General features: G+C 43.4%; 1 protein-coding gene across 1 annotated transcript; it reads left to right on the top strand.

Moving 5' to 3' along the window:
* The first annotated feature begins 14 nt into the window (after positions 1–14).
* PLK3 (polo like kinase 3) lies at positions 15–19,378 on the top strand. Its single transcript, XM_020783337.3, has 15 exons — positions 15–321; positions 5,632–5,739; positions 5,954–6,070; positions 7,456–7,585; positions 7,856–7,943; positions 9,364–9,459; positions 10,789–10,987; positions 11,642–11,768; positions 12,215–12,324; positions 12,455–12,572; positions 13,656–13,739; positions 14,569–14,731; positions 15,290–15,419; positions 16,061–16,171; positions 17,843–19,378. The coding sequence occupies exons 1-15, from the start codon at positions 124–126 to the stop codon at positions 18,035–18,037; spliced, it is 1,974 nt and encodes a 657-aa protein (XP_020638996.3). The 5' UTR covers positions 15–123; the 3' UTR covers positions 18,038–19,378.

Genomic DNA, 19,378 nt, shown 5'->3' with positions numbered 1-19,378 from the left:
TCGTACAGATAGAGCGTGCGAAACTTCCTTTTTGCCGCGTGTACGCGTTGGGGAAAGCGGCGGAGGGCGAGGGCCGGCGTGTTCTCCCCCGCGCTCCCCGGTAGTAAGTACGCTCTGGCGAGCATGGAGCCGGCTTGTTTTCTGTCGGCTCATCCATTCCACGACAACGGTATGGCCTCGGATCTGTACAAGCCGCCGCCGCCGCCGATCGCTTCACCCTCCTCCGACCGGATGGAGCCGTCTAAAGCGGCCGAACCCACCCGGATCATCAGCGATCCCGTCACGGGGAGGTCTTACAGCAGAGGTCGGCTGCTCGGCAAGGTAGGTCCGTGGTCTGCTTGGCTGTCTCCGGCCCAGTGCGGGTGGGCTAAGCTGCGCGTCAGGACGCCTTTGGGGTGTGTGTGTGTGTGTGTGTGTGTGTGTGTGTGTGTGTGTGTGTGTGTGTGTGTGTGTGTGTGTGTGTGTGTGTGTGTGTGTGTGTGTGTGTGTGTGTGTGTGTGTGTGTGTGTGTGTGTGTGTGTGTGTGTGTGTGTGTGTGTTTTCCCCACCGGGGAATTTGCAGTCGTCAGATGAATGAAGGCAAGGACATGACTTGCTCTCTAATTGTGCCTTCGTCCCGCGGTCTGCGTAGCTGTTGGCGAGAAGCTAACAGGAGACCGGCTCGCCCACCACCACCCCCTCCAGTACCGGTAGAAATGAGCCGGGCTAGTGACTGTGGAGCGGATCTCAACCGCGAGCTTTCAAGTTGCGGTGCCCGACGTGCCTTTGTTTGGCGGCGGCTCAACGGAAGCATTTGCGCGTTGCCGTCGCCGGGGAGGCGAAAACCTCGCCTCCTTCGGCGCCCCTTCCCCAAACTGAAGCAAGGCCGGGCTTCATTTTCGCCCACCTGTGTTTAGCTGCTGGTGACCACTTTGAGGGCTGCTCCCCTACCTCAACATTTCGATGACTCCGAGGCAGGCGTGCCTGGGCACGATTCTCAGCTCCATCTTTAGCATTACAGTGTATATGGTGTGATTTATAGAGGCGATGCCTAAATGTTAAACACTTGATTTCTGCTCTTTCCGCCATGCTTGATCGTACATCATGTTTCTTCGTTTCACCCTGTCCTCCCGCCCACCCTCCCACCCCACTCGCAACGGACGAAAGCCTGTGGGGTTTCCCTATTCGCTTTCTGTCAGTGGAGAATTTCCTTTCGAACAGATTTTAAGGCAAAACCAATGCGAGTTTCTGATGAACGGAAGAAGCGGGAAATGGTAGCAGTTGGAGTTGTGAATATTTTCTCTTTATATATCTTTACAAAACGTTAGATTGTATTCTGCTTTTTAGGATTTCTCCAGGTTCCTCTTGATTCCTTAAATATGTATAATAATGGTTATTTTGGTGTTTATGATATAATCCCCATGATTGTTTTCAAGATTAGTAAACTCCAATCTTTCGGTGGAGAACGAATTGGTTTCTATGCAGTGTCCGTAACTTCCCTTCCCTACCCTTTATTCTGGCACTAGCCTTGTAAGGTAGGTCACGTTGAAAGACATTGATCCAAGGTCACCCTGTAACTTTTGTGGAGGCTGGAATCTGGATCTTCCAAGCCCTAATCCTACACTCTTACTGCCCACACCACACTTTGCTCAATGTATGACTGTTGCTCTAGTCAGGAGGCTTCTTATGTTTACTGTATGGGTTAGTATGTAACCCATTCCATTGTTGGTGGACTATTGCCCAGTTTCTATTGGGCTTCCATGGATCTGAGTTTCTTGGAAATATGGTCTGGTTTAGCAAAGCATTTGTGTTCTTGGATCCTTTAATACAGATGATTGATGTCTCAGTGGAGTGAGATCAAGAATGCCCACACTTTCTTTGCATGTGTAAAACACAACCCATAGATCAAGGAGCTGGGGGCGGTACGCTATGTACAACTACATTCATGCAATGTCCAAACTAGTTATAGCTTTTTGTGGTAGCTGAAGAAGACATTTGAAAAAAGTAATGTCCACCAGATCACTGTTTCTGAGAATGTCTGGATCCTTAGAGAATAGAGGTTCCCAGACTCAAGACCCTGGAGGACCTCACCATTGGTTGTGTTAGCTATTGCTTCTGAAAGTTGAAATAAAAGAACAGGGAAGGCAGTGTGTTTAGGAACCACTGTTAGAGAGCCAATATAGAATACTTGGTGGAGTATTGGTCATGGATCAGGGTAACTTTGAGTTAAATACTGCTTGCATGATCTTAGTCTGGTCACAAGTTTAATCTAGCTCCTCTTGCAGGGTTGTGAAAATGGTGTTATCCCTTGAAGTGCTACCATAAGTTGCTTCTGACCTACTTCACATGGTTATTGTGAGAGTAAAGTATGCTGTCTTGAATGAATTGGATGAAAGTTAGGAAATATAACTAATAAATAAAAGAGTTAAGCTGAAGACCTGAGGATTGGCTGAAATCCAGTAGTAATTGGTCTAGGTCCACTGAATCAGTGGAATCACCTATATAAGTTCAATTGTTTCAATGGGCCTACTCTAGTTGTTACTACTGGATTTGCACCCACTGGATCGTGACATAAATATTTCGTCAAGATCCAGTGTTGTACTTTGGTACCCAGTATCATCAGAAATTCAGACTTTCTTGCCTTTTCCCTCCTGTATCTCTTTGTAGCACCAAAAACCTGCTACAGGGTCTCCATCCTTCCAGTACAGGTTTTAAAGTGTAGGGGGAGAGGAGAGATGGGAATGTTGCTTGAGCCAGAAGCAACAGGGTTCAGCAGAAATACACCATTGAATTCTGGCCTTTATGCTTATTAAGAGACTAAATATGATGGATTGTCCCTAGAGGAGTAGACCTATTGAACCAATAATATTTATTAAATCAACACTTACTGATTCAGTGGGTCTACTCTGATTGAGACTAACAGTTGCATTTAGCTAAATGTTTGCCTGAATTCTCATATTGTTGGAGGCTTAGAAATTGTAATCATCATGTATTTTTCTGGTGTAAAATCTAGAGGTTTCGGAACAGTCATACTTGAATATTTCTATCTCTTATGACTGTGAAGCAACATGAAGCAAACAGAGCTCATGAAAGATGCAGAAACTAACAAAGATCTGGCCTGTTTTCAGTGATTAGGAAAAAGGCCTTCTGTATATTTCCCCCTTTTAATGTTCATCTCCTTCAGTGTCCCATTCATTTAATATAATCTCTGTTTCATTCTATGGTACCATTCTGGGACAAATGCACAGCAGTTACTCTGCAAAAGCTGTTATTTGCACAAGTATATCTTCACCTTTTAAAAAGTGATTTGATTTAAATTGGAGGTATAAGAGGATACAGGTGATACCTTTTGAATTATATTCCATGGCATGTTTCTCTTCTGCAAGTTTTAATCACCCAGAAATGTCTGGTTTTTCCTGGCTTATTCATTGGCCACGCTAGCTGAATAAGCTGTGTAATCAAATTTTATAATGGGGACGGGAAAGTTGCGGTCACATTGATACTGGAAACCTCTTCATTCTCTGTGAGCAAACCTGGCATTGTTTCAAAGATCATGCTTTGAAGGAAGGTGTGCATTTGTTGGTTGCTTTTGCCCAACATCAAAAACATGATGTGTCACATGGAAAATCTGCTCAGTGTGTGTGGAGGTGTCTTGGTCCTTTCTGAACATACTTGACCATGTGTGAAGTTTTTTCTGTTACTGCTTTTTACAAGATCCTTTCAATGATACCAGCCAGGGCTATTTCTGTGATTATGCCAGAGAAACCTGACTTGTTTGGATATGAAGATGCTGGTGTTGTATAGGTGTGAGGATGGTTTCAGGTGAGGTGTGTGCTGCAAGCAAGAATGTACTGTACTTTATTCGCTGCTGGAAAAACCTGTATCAACAGTCCCTTCATTGTTGGGGACTCTGTGACAACAGCTGAACCACACTCTGCTAAAAAGAGTGTGATGTCGGTGGGTGTGGGGAAAGTCAGAGGAAATCGCCACAAATGCTAGAATGTTACAAGGTACAATATAAAATGAAATATCATCCCTATGCACTTAAACCCCTGTAGAGGATATGAAAATTGTATTTCTCAGTTTGGTGGACTAAATATTTATAATTTCATAGACATTTTTGTTCATGTGTGTAGTTATGTGGCCTATTGAGATGTTTTATGTGGTTTTAAATTGGACACAAGTGGGAAACTAAATTGGAGATAATCTAGTCTAACCCCCTGCTTTTTGTTAGAATCAGCAGTTTCTAGAATACTGGACAGAGGACTATTCAACTTCTATTTCAAACAAAGTTCGTTTCCCAAGACACAGGCTCGCTGTCTAAAATATTTTCAAAGTTAGAAGAAGTTTAAGGGAAGCCTGTTTCCTTACGACTTCTACAGATGAGTTATAATCATGTTTTCAGGTGCAAAACCAGTCTGCATATGTTACATGATGGACACATTGGCACTTCAGATACTTGAAGAGTCCTGTTGTCTCTCCCTTTATTTTTTTTCAGACTAAATACACATACATTTTTAAAATCACTTCCCTATAGGATTTTGTATCCATAACTTTCATTATCCTGACTGTTCTGAATGATTTACATGAATTTATTTTTATGTTGCTAATACACAGGTGAAGAGGATGCAAAAAACTGAATGCTTTTCTGTTAATTTAACTTAAATTTGTCCCTCCTGTCTTGGCCAGAAATTAAACTTCATTCTGTCTAGCTACTTTTGTAGCCAAGTTAAAACTCCAATATATTACAGTACACTTGCTAAAAGAATAGAATGAGATTAAAAATATCAGGCATGGTTTTAAAACAAAAAGACAAAGGATGAGCTCATTGTTAGTTATCATCACCTGATTTAGCTTCCATTTTGGTGTACTTTGCCTTGGGTGATGAGGTAGTGATCTTAGGCATCTGTGAGATGTTTCTCACACTCAGACTAAGGGATGACATCAATCATCAGGTAGTTGCATTCTTGTGAACCCATCCTACCTAAATCCACTCCTATAGTAACCCTCTTTTCTTTGTCGTTTGTGGGATGCACCTCTTGACAACATGCATCTGACTGGTTTTCATTTTCCCTTCATGGCCTTCAGTGTTAAAAAGAGCAGAAAGCCTGAGAAAGGGCAGAGTAGGTTATCATTAGGCATCTGTTCAAGAAATTATAAACATTAGTCAAGGTAGGCAGGTATTGACTGCAGATGAGCACTGGTTCTTTGGAGTTCCTGGCAGAGCAAGCTATTTTTCATCAGACATAATGTGAGCCTTCTCGTTGGAAATTAAACTTAGAATTTTTTTCCTAAAACACTTGTTCAACACCCAAGCTATGGTCTTTTGAAATGATGGACACTACTTTTCCAATATGAATTAAAAAGGAAGGAAAGCAGAAAGTTATTCATTAATGTTCAGGTTTCCTCATATCTGTTGCTGAAAGCTTGGAATCTTTCTATAAACATTGTCAGGCTAGCATGTCAGACATGGGATTTAAGAGAACTTCTGGGGATAAGTGTCCATATAATCAGTGCCTTGGGAAAATGTGTTCCTTTAAAGACCCTTCAGATAAGTTATTCTTGTAGAGTGGTTGACTCCAAACCCCTTCAGAGTTCTATAGGGAAGTTTCTATAGCTTTATTGTCTAATTGGTTCCTCCTTGGTTTGTAGGGGGGATTTGCAAGATGCTATGAAGTAACAGATCTCTCAAGCAACAAGACATATGCTGTCAAAGTCATTCCTCACAGCAGAGTGGCTAAGCCACATCAACGGGAGAAGGTATGTGATTCAGAGGGGCTGAGTTAATGAATTAATGAAGCATTGATTAGACCAGCCTTCTCCAACCTGTTGTGTTCCAGATATGTTAGACCACAACTTGCATCTTGTCCTAGGTGTTGTGGTCCCAGCAAAGTTGGCGGGCACCCATGTTAGAGAAGGATGGATGACACCTTTCGCTTAAAAAACTTGCTGATTTCAATAATGCTTCTTCCAGATCATCAATGAAATTGATCTGCACAGAGACCTGCACCATAAACACATTGTGAAGTTCTCACATCATTTTGAAGATTCAGATAACATCTATATCTTCCTTGAACACTGCAGTAGAAAAGTGAGTTCCACTTTGCCTTCTTTCTCCAGGGCATCATGTATTTCCTGGAAGCATCATTAATTTGTATTACAATTCTTCTTCCTTTAGCAAACTGATTGGTTTTGTGGTGCTCTCAGCTGCCTCTCACATCACCTTACCTTAATCACAGCAGGAAAGTTATGTGTTCCTTGAGCAGTATCACAGAGCAAGACTGACCAGCGAGTACTTGAAGGCAAAATTCTGGTGGTGTGGCAATAGAAATGGAATATTTTGCATATCATCAGACCAAGTTCAGCCTACAAGTATATAGATAATCTTCCATTGGGTAAGCAGTAGTTGTGCAGTGAAACTCAGAGTTGGGTAGGCCAATCATACAACTCGCCGCCTCTTTAATGAAGAAGCATTCACTTCCAGGTTCCTTACTGATACTGGATTTACACATAGTTATGTGATACTCCTGCCATCCTGTTTGCTTCACACACTTTTTTCTTTGTAACATGCTTGGGATGGCGAGAAAATCCTATACGACTCATATGTAAGAATCTGTCACACAAGTTCTCTTGGTATGGAAGCTGAGGCTGCTGTGCATAACGCTGAAGCTATTTTTGTGGCTTTTTTTTCTTGTATGCAGTTCAACCCCTTGTAAACAATTAGTCAGCTGCTGGCATTTTAATGAGAAGCTTCTCTGGGGTAGATCAAAGCTAGCCAGCAAGGATTACTTGTTGCAATAGTACTTGTACAGATAACATCAAGATTTACTCCGGTACTTGGCACGGACCCACTCTTAGTAAAGTGACCTGAATATTGGGATGTGAAGCTTTTCTGGGTGAATCTCAGCATTTATTACTGAGTTCCTTTCTTTTCAGGCAGCTGTCCTATGTTCTTTTGGCCTGTTTTATTCTACTTAACTGTCCACATATCAGTTTTCTTAGTAAATATATTAGGTATCATTTGGGGAAGGAATAGGTCTTTCAGGGTTTTAGAAATGGCCTGGGTTGTTGCAACATGTATATTCTGAAAGCAAACTGAGAAAAATACTTGGTACATGTGGGCAGTTAGAACTAGGAAAGATTTCTCTTGGTATAAGAAGCAGAAGGTGTGGCTATGTTCATAATTGACTTTAGAAATTGAGAGTCTGTTATATTTATATACTGTTTTTACCCCACAGATTTCAAGGTGGCATACACAGTTCTACCTCCTTTAAAAGAGAAGAGAACAGTTTTGAAGTCTTAGCTATTTTGTAGGATAATTTTGGCTGAGAGAGTGGCTGTAGAGAATTTCCACAAACCTCATAGCTATGTAGGGAAGTTAGTTTGGGTCACACCAGACTCAGATCAGTGCCCCACAGACCATTGCAGGGAGCAGTCTTCAGGTAGTCTCTCTATAACAACTATTTTCTCTTCCAGTCCTTGGCACACATCTGGAAAGCTCGACACACCCTTCTGGAGCCAGAGGTTCGATATTACCTCAAACAAATAATCTCTGCCTTGAAATATCTTCACCTCAAAGGCATCCTCCACAGGGATCTCAAACTGGGTGAGTGGAACATAGCTGTTTTGTCATTCAAAAGTGAAATAAAGTTTCGCTCCAGATGTGTCAGGTCGACTTGCAGAAAGTGTCTGCATTGTTTGATGGCTGCAATAGTCTTGCATTAATTGCCACTAATTTCCATGTAACTAGGTTAAAATTTTATTTAAAAAACAAGCCTGGGCTCCAAGGTGATACAGTCTTTGTTAAATTTTGAAATTCTATTACGTATTATGCAGGATTGTTTTGTAATAGAATCCTAATACTTTTCTGCTGCAGGTAACTTTTTCATCAATGAAAACATGGAACTAAAAGTTGGAGATTTTGGTTTGGCTGCCCGGCAAGAACCTGCAGACCAGAGGAAAAAGTGGGTGGCTTAGAATTCTTTATATTCTTTGGAACATTTTCTTGTGTTCCTGCTTTTCTCTGTAATGCCGTTGTTGCTTACTAAAGAGTAGTAATGAAGAGTGGTCTTTTACAGTCCTTCCTTGTCCTGTTTCTTCACTTTGCAGCTGTGTCTGTCTTGGGGTTGGGGGGAATCAGGGACAGTAGGACTTGAAATAGACTCCTTTGCTTTGGCCTAGAACTTGGTGGCCAAACAAACAATGCTGTTACTGTCTAAGTAGTTGAGTCTAAGGCAGAGGAGTCGTGTTTGCACAGTGGAGGGAAACAATGACAACCTTATCATGGGTTACACTGCATGCAAAGTGTTGACTGTTGCAGTAGCTAAAATGGCTAACTGTATTGGGTAGAAAGGCGTTGTGGAGAGGGAGGGCATCTTATACATAGTAGGGCAGCAATGCTTGCATGTTGACATGTGTTAGTAGGTGCACTACGCAGTAGCTCATCCTACTTTAATTCTAATGACAGTGAACAAGGCTTCCGACATATCTGCTTATGGAAACAAGGCTGAGATGGTGCTGGTATACAGTGTGCAAAGCACACTGTATACCAGCTTGACTTCAAATGCTAGAATTATTTAGTTGGCATGTTAACTGGCCATGCCGGTTAATGGTCTGTGGGAGTCATAGTCAAAAGTAACTTTTCTAAGTGCTCTCTATATGCCAGGCACCAGGTGGTTGGGAAGAGAGATGGAGTGGGAGCAACATCCTCAAAAAGGCAGAGTAATGTTATTTGTAGCTTTCTTTATCATCTTGATCAGCTTGTGGTTATGTTGGAATACATGGTTATCTTATTCAGGCTCGTATACATATAACCAACACCAGAATCCTATTGGCAGTTTACATACATGTAAGTGAAATTGTGTATGTCCTAGTGGTGAATTGCCCCTGACTGATGAGGTGTTGATCATGGGCTTGTTGCATGCTGGATGCATGACTTGCAAGCAGCACCTTGGTAGTGATAATTCGCCATCATGACTTAGTTTCATTTATGCATGCAAAGGTTACCAACAGGATTCCAGTACAAGTTTGCATTTACATTTTGTTTACATTTATTGCAAAGAGGGAGCCTATTATCAGAAGGTACAACTTTAAGAGATGGTGTTGACAATAATTTAAGATTTTCAAAGTCTCCCTTTTAGATTATTAGTATTTGATCATTTCTTAAAGCTATGCACCAGTAAATAGCTCATTTGGAAGACACTTTATAATTATAGTGCTGTTCTTACTGATGCTTCTGTGATGTTGGGCCATCTGGCTGAGTTTTGTGGTGGCGGCGGCAGTGGCAGCAGCATTTCCTGCAGCATAATGAATCTGTTATAACAGTGGGTTAACACTGTGACCAACCAAGCTAACTATTATACAAATGTTGTATTTTTTTTCCAGGACTATTTGTGGTACTCCTAACTACCTTGCCCCAGAAGTGCTATTGCGACAAGGACATGGGCCAGAGTCGGATGTATGGTCATTGGGCTGTGTCATGTAAGTCCAAAAAGTTGAACTTCACAGAAACCATTATTTATTTCTTAAGCAGGCGGAATTACTTATCACAGCAGCAATAATTTGTAGTACTTAAAGGCTTACTCCTCCCGTCACAAGGCTCCCATGCCTTCCAAAGGATGAAAGGGATTACAGGGTGGTTGTGGGAGCTGCAGGACAAAAGTGTTTAATTTCCAAAAAATTGTCCCTGGTGATGATGTCATAAATCTTCTGCAGGCATATTTGCTTGAACAGGATTTCAGTAATTAATTTATATCCTAATAATAAAAATAATAGTAATAAATGACTACATAGAACTAGCATTGCTCCTGTGCTTATATTGGTTCTGTGTTGCCTTCTGCAAATGTTGGTGAAATTGTGGCAGCTTGGCACTTGCCATAGCACACCAGATGTCTATCAAAGCTACCTTATCAAAAACCTTCATGGGGGACAAGTCTAAAAGTACATGCTGAAAAACAGGACGGAGATATGAGCCTTACTAAGTAGGCAAGATTGGAGCCTGTCAAGAGTCCTGATCTCCTTAGATGCGAAATAGACATACTTGACCTCTATCACTAGTTTAACTTGACTGACTACCTCTGGTTATAAAAATTAGCCCCAAATAATAGTTTAATTGGCCTTCTCATCATGCCTAGGCTATTTGTGTATATATGGTAACTCTGGAAACTCAAAGCATTGTGTGGCTGTTACTAATCTTTCACAATCTATTTACAATTTCTTCAAATCAAATGGAAAAAGTGGCCACTCTGTGGTGTGCGGTTGATTGTTTAGCATAGGTGCTATTCAACAGCTTTCCGGAGCATCTTTTAAAAGACATAATTTGAGCCTCTAGTTCTTTTTGCCCTGGTTAGCCACAACTTCCTGTTAAATTTTCCATCTACTCTTTGTCAACTCTCTTGAATGCTGAGGGTGGGGTATGAAGAACGGCCCTTTTGAACAAATAGCTTAGGAAAGAGGTCTCTGTCCTTCCCTTTTTTTGCATTGTTCTGCTATATGCAGAACCTTTCAGAAAGATTGCATTCCTGAAAGGCTTCTGAACATGTGGGAAGGGTGGCTGCTTGCTCTCCGGATGTGCCTCCGGTCTGCAGCACCCAGAGCGACAACAGCATCTCATGCACTCTTATTACAGGGAGTGCTTAATGCTGGGTGTTGCCTCACATTAACTTCCTCTATAAGTGCTGCTGAGTCATATGCTGGTAAAGTGCCTGTTAATGCAGACTGTTGGGAACCAATACCCTTGAGTTGAATCCATACTATTCATCACTCACAACCTTTTTTCGTCTCTCTCTGCTGCTTCCTGCATCATTTCAGGTACACACTGTTATGTGGAAATCCTCCTTTTGAGACTTCTGACCTCAAAGAGACCTACAAGTGTATCAAGCATGTCACATACACACTCCCAGCATTCCTTTCTATATCGGCCAAGAACCTTCTTGTGGGCATTTTGAAACGCAACCCACAGGAACGCTTCACACTTGAGGAAATCTTGGACCATGAGTTTTTCACCAAAGTGAGTAACATGCCTTTTTGCTGTTTTTTTTTTAAAAAACTGTAATTATGGGTTGTTTTGACTTCTGACAAGATCATTGACAGGGTAGAATATTGGGCAGCTGCAAAGCCGTCTGCTGTCAGGTGTGTCCATATCCTTTAGCTTGGTATGCAGTCTTCCTAGAGGCAAAGTTAGGTGAAGCGTGTCTTTGGGTTGCCGCCATATTGGGATGGCAGTGTCCCTATTAATAAGGGTGTTAGCTCTTGGATTCTTGCCTGGATTGCAATTTAGATAATTACATCCTGCTTCTGATTAACACTTAACCACCTACAGTACATCATTACCTTTGCTCTGGCCTATGTTGCTGAGCAGGCTGGTTGTTATAGTCTTCCCCAAAGTGTCTCGCATTTGAGAAGACACCTTCAACTCCATTATTTGAAAAACTCCCAAATGTGCAAAGCTTTGAAAAGTGACACATTCTTGGACTTCAATTCCCATAATTCATCTGCCATCCCAGCTGGGATATCTTGTAGTCCAAGCTCTGCAAATATGAAAATGACCATTTATTTTCAAATTGCATCCTAGGCTAAAAGGAGCTTTGAGCAGTCCAGTATAGGCTCTGTACAGTTTGATGTGCTGACTCTGTACAGTCAGCATAGTGTTTCTATTTTCTAGGGATTTACACCTGATAAGCTCCCACCCAGCAGCTGTGTGATGGTGCCAGAATTGAATCCTCCCAATCCTGCCAAAACTCTGTTTGTAAAAGTCACAAAGACACTATTTGGGAAGAGGAAGTCAAAAGGTATGTTGCTTGTTTTCCTGCTTTGATGGCTGGTTGAAGTCCTAAGAATAACTGCTGGCTGAAAGTAGCAATATGGCAATACTGTCTGGAAGTGTCAAGTACTTCCACTCACTTAGTTTGGTTTAGATGCTTCTTTTGCAGGTCAGGAAAACTCAGAAGTACAATGCTTGGCAAATAGACATTCTAGGTTTTCACCCCGGATACATGAAATGTAAACATGTGGGGAAAGAAGTTGAAACCTTGAACAAGATTCGCTACTCAAGTAGAATTGCGATCAAGCTAGACAACTTCACTAGAGTTTGTGACTGGCACACTGCCATGTGTTGTCTCTGCCTCATAAAACCCTGACAATACCAACACTAGACAGGCCTGCAAACTTTAGTATGGATTCTAGTGCTTAGAGGAGGATTTCTTAGGTACTAACAGCCCATCCTTTCTTTTTGTAGTTAAGAAAGTTCCTTCTGAAGAGAAAGATGACATCTCCAAATTGGTAACAGGCCTTGTGAAGACCTCTATCTGTAGGCAATTGAGCCACAAAACTGTAGAAGGAAATGAGGTAAACTAATTGTCTAGTCAGCTTGGCCTTTTTGAGAGGGAGGGTCAATCAGTCATGGGTGTTTAGCTGGAAGCTCTCGCAAATTACGAAGTGGAATGAAACATGTTCAATAGACTTTGTATCACCACAGGTCACTCTGCTAAGTGGTCAGAGTCCCAGTTCTAGCCCAGTAGAGACTGTAGCGGAAGAGGGCTCGCAGAAGTCTATCTCCAGGTCCATTCGTGGGACAATGGCTAGTAGCTGTGAAGGTGAGGAATGGCAATGTCTTGAATGGCAGCACTTCCCTGCTGGGTGTGATAATCTGAAGGAACTGCTCTCAGGCACCATGTGCTGTATAGTGGGAATGTGGCTTAAGGAACACAGAATCAGTTGTTGGCAGGAAGGTCTGCCAAGATGTTTTGCTTCTGTGGTTGTTCTTGGAACAGATTAGTGTGGGGCATAGATTCTGTTTTGCAATACTTATTAGCTAGGATGTAATCTAATCCTGAACGATGGTACTTCTAGATCCTGCAAGCAAACAGGAAAAGCTGTCGCTTACATTTGGGTGTGAGCTGTTACGGATGGGGGGCGGCAGTGATTCCACTCTCTTCAGCAGGCGCCCTGTCTCAGAAACTTCTGGGTTTTAATGTGTTTAGATGAAAGTGGGTGCCCAGGACAGGAGATCTGTTGGTGTACTGCCCACCTTGCTGCTCAGTAGTCTCCCTCCCTGAGCTAGCTGAGCTGGTGTCAGGGGTGATGCCAGAGTTCTCAGGTTCCTTATGATGTGGGGGACTTCAACATTCATGCTGATACTGCTTTCTCATGGAGAACTTCACATGTTCTCCATGACAACCATAAGGCTGCCCCAAGTGATATCCTGTCTCACTCATATTGCAGGGCACACTCTGGACCTAGTTTTCTGTGCTGGGCAGGGTGAGGGTGATCTGGGTGTGGAGGAGCTTTCTACTATAGCATACTGTGTGTGTTTAATTGTATTTTTAAAAATTAAATAATTTATTCTACTTTTAAATTTACTTGTAGTTTAATTATGGTGAGCTGTCCTGAGTCCTTCTATGGGGAAGCATAAAAATTGTATGCATATAATTTCTAAAAAAAAAATAGATGGACTCATGGCATGGTTAATTGTGTCTTATGGCCAGGATTTTTTGAAAAATGACTCAATTGCTCAGTGTAGCATGTTTGTTTAAGCCAGTTCCAGCAGGCCAGTGAGGTGTAGGCACTACCAGAAATGTGTTTCCATGCTCTTCTTATTTGAACATTGAGTTCAACAAATAGGAAACCCCATGTAAGCTGATTTTGTATTAAATTACTGTTTGTTCCCATCTCTCTAGCATTTGAAGATTGTGCAATAGCATCGGGCATTGTTGAGTCTGCAATTGGGCTCCTGAAGAATTGTCTCTCTGTCATGCCACCAGGTAACTTTATAAACTTTGGGGAATATGCAAGGACAATGTTGAGGACAAACGAAAGCCTTGATTTCTTAGGCAGAGGGGTAAAAGAGGAAAAGTTTTTGGGTGAACTCACAACTCTCTTCCCCTGCTAAAACTTAAGTTGTTTCATATTAGTATGCTTGTTACAGCATAAAAGCACAAAAAACAAAAGCATAAGACTGGGCAGGAAGTATATAAGATTTGGCTTCACTGTCAGACTAACTAGAAAAGCTGTCTGCATAAGTGCCTAATTTGCAAGGGGAACCATTATCATTAATGGTACATTATCAGAGTAAACTTGGGTCTAGATGGGCCAGGTATACATCTAATAAATAAATAAATAAATTATGGAGGCCCTTTCCCAGCTCCACTAAGCTACAGTTTTTAAAAGACTTCAGGTCATGGCACTGTGAAAGGGAGGTCAGGTGGACTTTCTGGATTTCAGTAATGCACAAACACACACGCCCCAATAACTTACTAAAGACTTTTCAATAAGTGGAGAGTTTGCCCTGCTTAAGAAAAGAACTGGATGGATAGAAGATCTACTTCCTTTTAAGGAGGATCCCAATGGATAGCAGTGACTGTCCACCTTAACATGTGGGGAGATTAGGATCCTAGAGGGAGAGCAGCCTGCAGCCCTTGACACATGCTTCTGAGAGTGTAGATGTGGACTAAGTTCATATTCCAAGTATGTCCTCTTCTGCCTTAAACCCGTTTCATTGCCACTCGTGGAACAACCTCATAACACTGTGGTATTAAATACTGAGCCTTGTCTTCTAATTTTACTTAAACAGTATCTTTGTTCTCTGTTCAGCTGAGAGGAATCCTGCTTCTCTAGCCTGCCACGAGCATTTTGTTTGGGTGAGCAAGTGGGTGGACTACTCCAACAAATATGGCTTTGGCTACCAGCTGTCTGACCGTAGCATTGGTGTCCTCTTCAATGATGGAACTCACATGACCCTTTCTGCCAACTGGAAGTGAGTGGAAGAATCAGATTTCTGGAAGCAGGACTGTGTTGGGTCTGATAGTGTAAAATTTTCATCTTGAAGCCCAAAGGTCAAACCACCTTCTGGTGTATGGAGACAGACAGCAAAATGAGATCAAGGTGGGGGTGGGGGGAGTCCTTAAGCAATGGAAGACATGGGGTGATGTTAGCAAGACAATTCAAGGGAAGAATAAATTGAGTTATTATAGGTTTTTATGAATTTTAATTCAGCTGCCTTAAGATGGCTAAAAGCAGTCAATGGTTTTCTACATCTTGGGATGTTGAAAAGACTCAATCTGAAATGACTTGTAGCAGTCACAAACAATCTTTTAAAGCTACCTTAGGAAGTCTCTTTTGGAGTGTAGCATAATATCTACTTCTGCATTACTGGTTTGACATTAGTAGGGACTACTTCTTTATGCTGCAAAATGAGTTGTCTCAGCTCTCCATGTGGCACTGCCTTGGTACACGTTTGTATCTCCTTGGCCGTGATATGTATGTTCGGGGCTATGCTGGCTGCCAGAACTAATTGAATTGTCTTGCCTTTCAGGAAAGTACGTTACAACCTGACAAATAGTAAGCATTTCTCCTTCCCGGCTTCAGCAGTTCCTGAACAGCTGCAGGGACAGATGGGTGTCCTGCAGTACTTTGCCTCCTACATGGAACAGCATCTTATGAAAGTAAGGAGCATAACATTATATGCCTTCAGGCTTGCTTATGTATATTGGCTGAAATTCACTAGAAAGTTGCAACCAGATTAGGCTCATTGAATCAATGGAACTTAAAGAGGAGTTGACTCAACAAATCCTCACTAATTCATAGACCTACTCTAGTTGCAACTTACCACAGGATTTTGGCCCTTTTTCTTTTTATGGCTGATCTGGCTATTTGTAGAAGGTCTTTTGTTTTGGTTTTTAACAAAACTGTCCCCTAAAGTGTGAGGGACCATGTAAAACTTACAGCGAGCACAACTAAAAGCAGCAAAAATTTCGTTCTTGCTTTCTAAAAGCTTTGGTTGGTAACAATCCAGGTAATGCATTTGCTGGTTCTGTGCCTAAGCCTGCACTCTCTCTCAGTTGCTTTACCAACTGCATCTGTGGCACCTATGGAGATCAGAGCATGATGCAGAAGAATCCCCCTGAACCAAAGCTGAGCTTGACCTTGCCCTTGCATTTGGCCATACCACCTAGACACGTACCTTGTGATTCCCCAGTGTGAGCACCTTGTGTTTGCACCTAGTCTTGGGGTGAGGTTGAATTGTTGTAGCTCGGTCAGGCATCTTTTTCTTAGGTACTTTTAACTTTTCTATATCTTTTCAAAGGGAGGAGACTTACCCAGCATAGATGAGACTGGACAGGTGCCACTGCTGCTTCTACAGTGGGTAAAGACGAACCAAGCCTTATTGATGCTCTTCAGCAATGGAACCTTGCAGGTAAAGATTCTGGAGACCCGAAGTCTGCATCTAAATAAGAGGTACAGTGGTGCCTCGCATAACGATGTTAATTGGTTCCAGAAAAAAAAACGTTATGTGAAAACATCGTTATGGGAAGCACCATTTCCCATAGAAATGCATTGAAAACCGGTTAATCCGTTCCAACTGGAACGGATTATCCGGTTTTTTCCCTCCCCCCCCGCGGCTTGGATCTGACCCATGGCGGCTACCTCAGCCATGGCTGGACTCCCTAGAGTCCGGCCATGGCTGGGGTAGCCGCTGCGGTTACCCTTTAAGCGGCGGAGACAGGCTGGGGGGTGGATCGGGGAGCTTGAAGCCTCTCTGCGCTGCCTACCCAGGTCGTTCCCGGACTTCCAGAAGTCCGGGAACGGCGGGGGTAGGCGGCGCGGAGAGGCTTCAAGCTTCCCGGTCCACCCCCCAGCCTGTCCCCGATGCCGGTAGCCTTCCCCGCCGCCTACCCAGCCCGTTCTCGGACACCTAGGTGTCCGAGAAAGGGCTGGGTAGGCGGCGCAAGGAGGCTTTAAGCGGCGGGGACAGGCTGGGGGGTGGATCGGGGAGCTTGAAGCCTCTCTGCGCCGCCTACCCAGGTCGTTCCCGGACTTCCAGAAGTCCGGGAACGGCGGGGGTAGGCGGCGCGGAGAGGCTTCAAGCTTCCCGGTCCACCCCCCAGCCTGTCCCCGATGCCGGTAGCCTTCCCCGCCGCCTACCCAGCCCGTTCTCGGACACCTAGGTGTCCGAGAACGGGCTAGGTAGGCGGCGCAAGGAGGCTTTAAGCGGCGGGGACAGGCTGGGGGGTGGATCGGGAAGCTTGAAGCCTTCCCGCGCTGCTTACCCAGGCTGTTCCCGGACTTCCAGAAGTCCGGGAACGGTGGGGGTAGGCGGCGTGGAGAGGCTTCAAGCTTCCCGGTCCACCCCCCAGCCTGTCCCCGGAGCTCAGAAGGGAATTGTCGGCAGGGGACGGTGGCTTCGGGGTCCTTCCGAGGCCGCAGCCCACTGCCGACATTTTCCCCCAGCTGAGCAGCGGGGCTTCAAAGCTCCCGCCGCTCAGCTGGGGGAAAATGGTGCCTATGGGGAAAAATCGCAATCGTTGTGCGATCGCAAAAGCGATGGCAACGAAGCCATCGTTATGCGATTTTTTTCTTTAAACGGGGCACTCGTTAAGTGAGGCACCACTGTATTTAGAAGGCAGATCAAGTTGCCTTCTCAGAGTCAGCAGCTCCAAACCACCTGCTGTTTCACCTGTGGGGTATCCCATTTTCCTTCAGTCTGGACATCATTTGAGGTCTGAATAAAAGTTTCCATGGAGTGTTTCTGCAGAAGTCAGTGCTATGCTCTGCTTTATTGGAGAATATGTGCATGAGGATGGGCTCCTTCTACAGTTTTCAGTGGCAGCTGCTGTAAACCTGTGGAGGTTCAAGTTTTAATCCCCACTTGACCATCAAAATACTTCATACTGCCTTTGGACAAACTTCACTCTCACAGTATTGTGGAGATATAATGGGTGTATGTGAAGTTGTAACCATGTACTCTGCTTTGGATCAGAGATCAATAGTAAAACAAGCTGTGATTCCCAATGAATAGGTCCTACCAGCTGCCAATGGACATTTGAAATGAGTATTTTTAAAAAAAATCTGCTGTCTGTTTTTCCAGGTGAATTTCTACAATGATCACACCAAGGTGATTTTCAGCAAACCTGACCATGCGTGCCTCCTTACCTACATAAACCGTGACAGGAATTCCTATACTTACAAGCTCAGCAGCATTGCAGAACTGGGCTGCTCTCCAGAGCTGCAGCGTCGGCTCAAGTACATCCTCAAACTTCTACAACAGCGAACAGATGCTTAAGACTGCAGGGTAGACTTTTGGCTGCCTGCCATTTCTTGTTCTTCTAAAAACTGGGCAGGATTCTTCTTTGGCAGATGCCTCTTCTGGAAAGCAAAACATCAGAACCAAAACTGAACACATGTAACTCTGAGCTGCTCTTCAGGATTCATCAACTTCTTGGATGCCTTCCACCAAATACCTCCTCTTTCCCTTCCCTTCCCTTTTACGAAGGGTAGACTTCATGGCTCCAGTCCGCAGTGGAGAGGAGATGTAAAGACAGATGCCTTAAGTCTTACTACTTAGGTTCTCCTGTGTGATCATTGCACAGTTGGTTATGCACATGGTGTCATTGGGATGGGAGGAAAGAAAATCTGTGCTCCATACACTGTCTGGAGAACAATATTGGGTGAGTAGGGAGGGAAATTACAAATCCTTCTTTTTGAAAATGGGTTTTTGGGATTTTTTGCTTGGTGACTAATGCTTAAGTGTCTGGTGTGAAAGATGGCATCCTGGAGCCTGATGGGTTGAGAAAAGGTTGTGTTCAGTCCATTTATTCAGGGCTTGGAGGCTTCAGTTATGAGCTACTACATGCCCTTCCAACAGAACACTATGATTGCCAATGTACTGTATGCTGTGCTGCTTGGAGAGGCATCGCTCACCAATCCATATTTGGCACTGACTGGTGGACCAACCAGGAAAGCTGTGACTTGGGAACTGGCTGACCAGGGAAGAAGAAAGCTTGTACAACAGAGCAGCTGTACCAGGGGTGATGTCTCTTTAGCAGGGAGCCAAGCAAACTGCTTCCTTGCTCTGACTGTATGGTACTTATAAATGAAGATGCTTGGGTGAATGTCGTTGGCTATAGTGCCAGCTGCCTTCTGGAGTTGGTGTGGAAGAACCACTACAACTGAGTTAAGGGTACGGTTAAATCAGATTCAGTTCAGTCTTCTGGTGCTGCTACTAAGCATTTGAGGCTGCAAAAGGTACATGTTGGGTAATGCAAATGTTACACTAATTAGGCAAACATGGGGCTCCTTCCCCCTCTTCCCAGAAGCTGTGAATGCCCTTTTTGCCTCAGTTTCTTGGCTGCTTTCATCCCATGATGGAGTCTGCAATGGGAGTCTGCAAATTGCCATGGTACAGACTTGAACAACTGAAGTAAATGCTGCCCACTTGGTGTTTTGAACTTGACAGACTGTCTACCTGTGGAGCTTAAATGGTGTGTGTCTTAAGATTTATTTATGTATTTATACAAACTATTTATTTTGCACCTGTGTCCTCTCAGTTATGTACACCATTTCTTCCCCAAACAGCTGTTTTCATTACGATTAAACTCATTTTTATTAAAAGCAAGAGAAATTA

The sequence above is a fragment of the Pogona vitticeps genome, chromosome 4 (assembly GCF_051106095.1).
Source record: "Pogona vitticeps strain Pit_001003342236 chromosome 4, PviZW2.1, whole genome shotgun sequence".
Lineage (NCBI taxonomy): Eukaryota > Metazoa > Chordata > Lepidosauria > Squamata > Agamidae > Pogona > Pogona vitticeps.
This window is presented reverse-complemented; position numbering and strand designations above follow the sequence as displayed.